This window comes from Limulus polyphemus, unplaced genomic scaffold, assembly GCF_000517525.1.
Source record: "Limulus polyphemus unplaced genomic scaffold, Limulus_polyphemus-2.1.2 Scaffold360, whole genome shotgun sequence".
Taxonomy (NCBI): domain Eukaryota; kingdom Metazoa; phylum Arthropoda; class Merostomata; order Xiphosura; family Limulidae; genus Limulus; species Limulus polyphemus.
The window spans coordinates 568,177-574,176 of record NW_013665970.1 but is presented as its reverse complement, the minus strand read 5'-3'; the positions used below and the strand labels follow the sequence as shown (position 1 = coordinate 574,176).

Genomic DNA, 6,000 nt, shown 5'->3' with positions numbered 1-6,000 from the left:
GATAAATATTCATATGTACAATATTGCAAGCATACCCACTGTTTACATCACATCAAGAATTGTGATATTTAAATTTCCTTAATTTTTTTAAAACTAAGACTAGAATTGACATTTACAAAAATTTAAATATTAAACAGTCAATTTTTACATAATGATTTAATGTAGGAATCTGAGCCTAAATCCTATGGATGAAAATAACATGAATTAAAATGGTTTTTCAATCAATACTGAAAGTTCATGCAAACTGTAAACCAGAGTTTATCCCAGAGTGTAATGTATGTGACAAGTAGTATCACAAAGATCTGAAACATCAATAATGATAATTTTTTCTAAATTTTGTTGGTATAAGACTTCTCAACATAAGTTGAAAAGTAAACTTTTTCTTTTTAAATATAAGTGTTATAGGAGTTACTAAGATTACAAAACAAACAAAACCAGTAATTACACTTCACAAAATTACAAAAAAAGTGAACAAAAATCAGTTCTTATTTAATGGTTTGACAGTCAGCTAGCTAATTAATTTTAAGTTGATCATAAAATTCAATGTTTTAAACTTTGGAAAAACACAGGAAAAGTGTGATCAAATTTTAAGATACATACATGTTAGACATAAAAGTTACAAATATTCTGACATTTTTTTAAATGTAGCTACAATTTCAATATTTCATCTTGAGGTAACAAGTATTATTAAAAGAGGAAAAATAATAAAAGTATATTATATTAAAGTCAAAAAGTTATTTTGTACACATCGTGGATTGGTTGAAATTAAAACATTTAAGATACTATTTTTTTATATAATTCAATTAACAACATCAGCCTTTTTTGTCTTAAAGAAAGGTACGTAAAACCTCATAACAGGTTAGCTTCAAGGTTTTGGTTATAATGTCTTCTATGAACAGATAAAGACTTTGATAATTTAAAATTTACACAAATACTAATAAGCTACAGCTCACTGTATGGAATTCTGTAACTACTAAAGAGCTTCAATCTGAATATAATTATTGTCCATTAACGTAATAATTAATAGAAAAAACTTACTCTCCTTTCAATTCCAGCAGTAAGTGCTTCAACCAGAGGAAAAAAAACAAACTTGTAGCATATCAGCTAATACAAATTAATGTTAAAGAAGATGTATCATTATTCTTTGAACAAATACTCATCCAAGTAGTTTGGGTTGTCAGTAGTGATCTTTTCCATCTCCTTCAAAGCATGAACTAAATCCATGTAAGATGGAGATTGCTGCCATTGTTCTACGAGACCTTGAGAACTCTGGATATTGAGTTCAGCACTCTGAAACAGAGAGTGGTACAGATCTGAAAGGTGATCTGGTATCAGATATCGACGATTTGGTACTATGTGGTCTAGAACGTAGACTGTGGGAGTATATGGGAACCGAAGAACCAGTAGATGATCATAGTCAGAAGAGGCTCTTGTTAGATCGCTTGTTATAGCTGACAGCCCATACATAAACAAGCTGTCCAAATGATCAGAGGTTGACTTTAAGCTCTGAAAGCAACCCAATTAAGTATTATTACACATTTTATGAGAAATTTATGCAAAAGGTGATTTTTATTAATTTCCAAATCAATATACAATAAAATAAATTTCACCTGAAACTTTATACAATTATCTCCATATTTTTAACTAAAATAACATACCAAAAATTTATATGAAAATATTTCAACACGATGGGATATGCATATGTACATATAATTTAAGGACAACAAGGGACCTGGTGGTCCATCTAGGCCATCCAATCAATCCACTGAACTAAACTTTATAATAAAACATTTAAAGCCACCTCCTATCATTCAAATATTTATCAAGTCTTCTCTCCCTCAAACTCTTTTTACTGCATTCATCACATTTTATGGCAACCCATTCCAAAGACCAACCATCCTGTTAGAAAAATAAAGCTTAGTTACAGATGATTCCTACCCTGTCAAAATTAATATTTGTGTTCCCTAGTCCTACCATTCTCACCATGAAGTATAAAAAGAGATGATGCATCAAACCATCAACATTATCAATTCCCTTAACAAACTTAGGCTTCAATCAGATTCATTAAAGAAAAAATAATTTCGGAGATTTTAACCTGTTCTTATATGATAACCTTTCCATCCCAGGTATCATCTTTGTAGTTCTCCTCTGAATCCTTTCCAATAATTCAATGTCCTTCCTAAGGTAAGGAGCCCAAGGCTAAACAGAGTACTCCAAGTGTGGGTTAACCTATGTAATGGCATTATAACTTCTATCCAATATTTCTGCAGATACAACCTAAAATCCTATTTATATCCTGCAACTGCACATTGTTCGGATGGTTTAAGAGCCTGATAAACTAGAACATAAACATAATTTTCTTCCATAACACTGTTTAGGTTATTCCCATCAAGATTATACTCATAATTCAAATTGTGACATCCCACATGTATTACTTGCATTTGTTACAATTAAAATCCACCTGCTAATTATTTGCACAACTCACTAAGTAATCTAAATCCCTTTGTAAAGTTGCAGCATCTTTATCACAATCAGCAACACCCAAAACCCTAATATCATCAGCAAATTTAAATAATTTATTGACCATTCATTCATCTATGTCACTGATGTAAATCAAAAAGAGCAAAGGTCCTAACACCGATTCCTGAGGTACCCCACTTGTGACATTAATCCAGTTTGACTGAATTCCATTTGCAACAATCATTTGTTTACTTACATCCAGCCAGTTTTCTTTCCAATAAGCCAATCTATCCCCACTCCTATAGAGATAACCTTATTAACTAGCCATTTACGAAGCATCTTATCAAATGGTTTGTGAAAATCTAGATACACCCATATCCTCAAGCACATAAGCAGTTACCTCTTCGAAGAATGTCAAAAAATTAGTATGGCAAGATTTTATTATATTAAAACCAGGCTGACTATCCAACAAAATTTTAAATTTTGTTAAATGACTTTGCAAAGCATCTTTTATTAGGATTTCAAAAACATTTCCAACAACTGATACAAGACTAATAAAAAATAGTAGCAAGTAGCTCACATAACCAATTCTTCAACTTTGAAGAAAAAGAAGAATTCAATGTCCCAGTCAACTTACAATTATCAGACCTAAGACTTTCTGTATCATCCCTCAAATGGTCCCACTTGAGGACTTGGTCTTGTCAGATTACATGGAACATTGGTCAAAAAGGAATAAAGAATCTTTTGTTATAGTGTCAAATTGATAGGATATTTTTCTTCACCAGAGAAAAATCCCTAGCTATAAATGTGAATGGACTACAAAAATGTACATTAGTACTTGTTTTACTCAATACAGAATAGTACACTTCATTTGGAGGTCTTCTAACTAATTGGGTGTGGGTGAATGAAGAAATAAAATGAACAAATGGGAGACCAACATTTCTGAAGTTTTTAATATTCGATTCAGTACTACTGTTCAGATCAGAAGAACTACTATCTACCAGAATGATTAAGATGATCAGGTATAATAATTAACATTTGGTTATTAGGTACAAATACTATTTACCATACTGATAAATCTGACTAGGTCTAATAATTATCAGGTAGTTATGAATCACAAAGTTTACAGGGGCAAATAATTACTATATGGTTATATTTCAAAACATTTAATTGTTTTGTCACTGATAAATTAGGTCTAACAATTATCATATGGTTATGATCCAGAAGATTACTATTTAAATATACTGATATAGGTGACTAGTTCTAATAAATAATTACCATATGGTTGCAATTTGGAAGATTATTGCTTACCATACTTATAAAGCCAAATAGGCCATAAATTATATTTATTTGCTTTTGCATGGCCTAGTCTAGAAGAGCTGCTTCATAACTTTTTTTCTTTTCTAAATAAATTATCATCACACTTTTATGCTTCCTGATATGTTTTTAATTGTCTTCTGTTTATACAAACATATGTATGAATGTATTTTGTTGATTAGTATGCATGCATATTTTTGAGTATGACCATGCAACTAGCCTAAGGATATATATATATATAGTAGAAAGAATTTGTCAATGTCATAAACAGTCATAACTATAGCATACTATCTAACTTTGTAACACAGCTATACAATGAGTACATGTGAGCATAGATCACTAGCCAGTTGCTTCACGTATACCTTGAGTATATAGTCTTTCTACAGTTCTTTTAGTAAATTTATACGTATACAGATAACCTAGAAGACATTGTTAACAATTGGCTTTCGACTGTAAATTCTAAGCATTTTACATGGAGAGATTATGAAGACTATATGTATAGCACCATAAAACACTTGAATAATGGAGAAGGTGAAAAATTTTGTTTTGAAAAAAAGTACTAAAAACTATAATCCAACCCCATTGGTAATAAGAATAATTTTCACAATACACAGAATTATCACTTTCGTCTATTAATACTCCAAATAAATTGTACCAACACATGGTTTTATAATAATTCTTAATAACAGCAAATAAAAATTTCAAACCTCTCCTTGCTGTCGAGCCCACTGTCGTTTAACAGCACCTTCGGATTCTATAATAATAATCTTTTTGTTACTTCTACTGGAGCAGTCAACAAGTGACTGAACCCAACCTTCTGGGTTGATAATAATTTCATGTTCCTGTTCTACATCTAGAAGAACATCAACTCCAAAATTTATCCTCAGGAACTGAGCCAGTGCTTCAACCACTTGAATATGCTGTAAACAGTCACGAGAATAGAGAAATGATACAAGAAGAGGGCTGTTTCGAATAGACAGGTCTTCCATGAGATGACCTAATGTACAGAGAAACAGTACAAAACAAATGAGTGAAAGCACTGTAAATCAGAAACTGAATGTAATTACATTCAAGTTGGTTTTCAAGTGTTAGTTACAAGAAAACCAAAACCTCAATTTACACTTTTAAACTTAAACTGGGAATGAACTTTAGAGTTGTACAAGACAATAAAACAAGTGAATTTTATTCCCTTACATTTTTTAATGGACAAGTGTGTTTACAACTCCTGAAGTATTTATAAGAATTGTATTTAACTGACATAGGCCAAATAACACCAATCTAGGTTTAATAATTATCAAGTAGTTATAAACCAGAAAACTTACATGGGCAACTAATTACTATATGGTTATATATTTCAAGACAGTTAATCGTTTTGATACTGATAAAGGTAATGAGGTCTAACAATTACCATAAGGTTACGATTTAGAATATTACTACTTAAATATACTGATATAGCTTACTAGTTCAAGTAAATGATTACCATTTGGTTAGAAATTTAGAAAGGTTATTGATAATTATAGCTGACAAGGTCTATTAATTACCATATGGTTACAATTGTGAAAGATTATTGCCTACCATACAGATAAAGCTGAATAGGCCATAAAATATATTTATGGTTACAATTGTGAAAGATTATTGCCTACCATACAGATAAAGCTGAATAGGCCATAAAATATATTTATTTGCCTTTGCATGACCTAGTCTGGAACAATCAACAAACTGAAAGCAAGCTTGTTTTTGGGTGCACGAAACACTGAAGGCAAAACTGTAAATTTCTATATGTTTTATAGAGCAAAGCCACATTGAGCTATTTGCTGTATCCACCACAAGTAACTGTAGACCTATAGCTGTCCCACCAGGGGATTATAATTCTTTGACAACATCAGTTGTTTGGTAGTTTACTTATTCAACCCCACCATACACTTGTATTTGTGAGATTTATTGTAACTTGTTCTATACTGGAACTAATAATTAGTACTTAAAAAGTAGCACTGAAGCTAGAATAAATCTGTAGTACGATGTGAAATTAGGACTTGTGAGGGCACAGGAATCTGAAGCAATGTTACCTCTACAATAAACAATAATTATTGAAAAAATCAAGTTTTATGTTAGTCATTGAAAGAAAATGTTAAAACAAACAAAAGATAAATTCATAGAATCTCTGTGATCCAGTTATAACTTATACAGCTTTAACTGCTGTTACAGGATTTGGAATGGCTGAGA

The 6,000-nt window shown here is 31.0% G+C and overlaps 1 protein-coding gene across 3 annotated transcripts in view; it reads right to left on the bottom strand.

The window, feature by feature from the left end:
- Window positions 1-456: 456 nt before the first annotated feature.
- LOC111085385 (interleukin-17 receptor D-like) overlaps window positions 457-6,000 on the bottom strand; it is a 28,322-nt gene continuing 22,778 nt past the window's right edge. For all 3 annotated transcript variants that reach the window (XM_022383686.1, XM_022383685.1, XM_022383687.1), the window contains exons 8-9: window positions 4,485-4,774; window positions 457-1,506 (exon numbers count right to left, since the gene is read on the bottom strand). In XM_022383686.1, coding sequence (XP_022239394.1) covers window positions 1,138-1,506; window positions 4,485-4,774 — 659 coding nt within the window. In that variant the 3' untranslated portion in view covers window positions 457-1,137. The remainder of the gene's footprint in view (window positions 1,507-4,484; window positions 4,775-6,000) is intronic.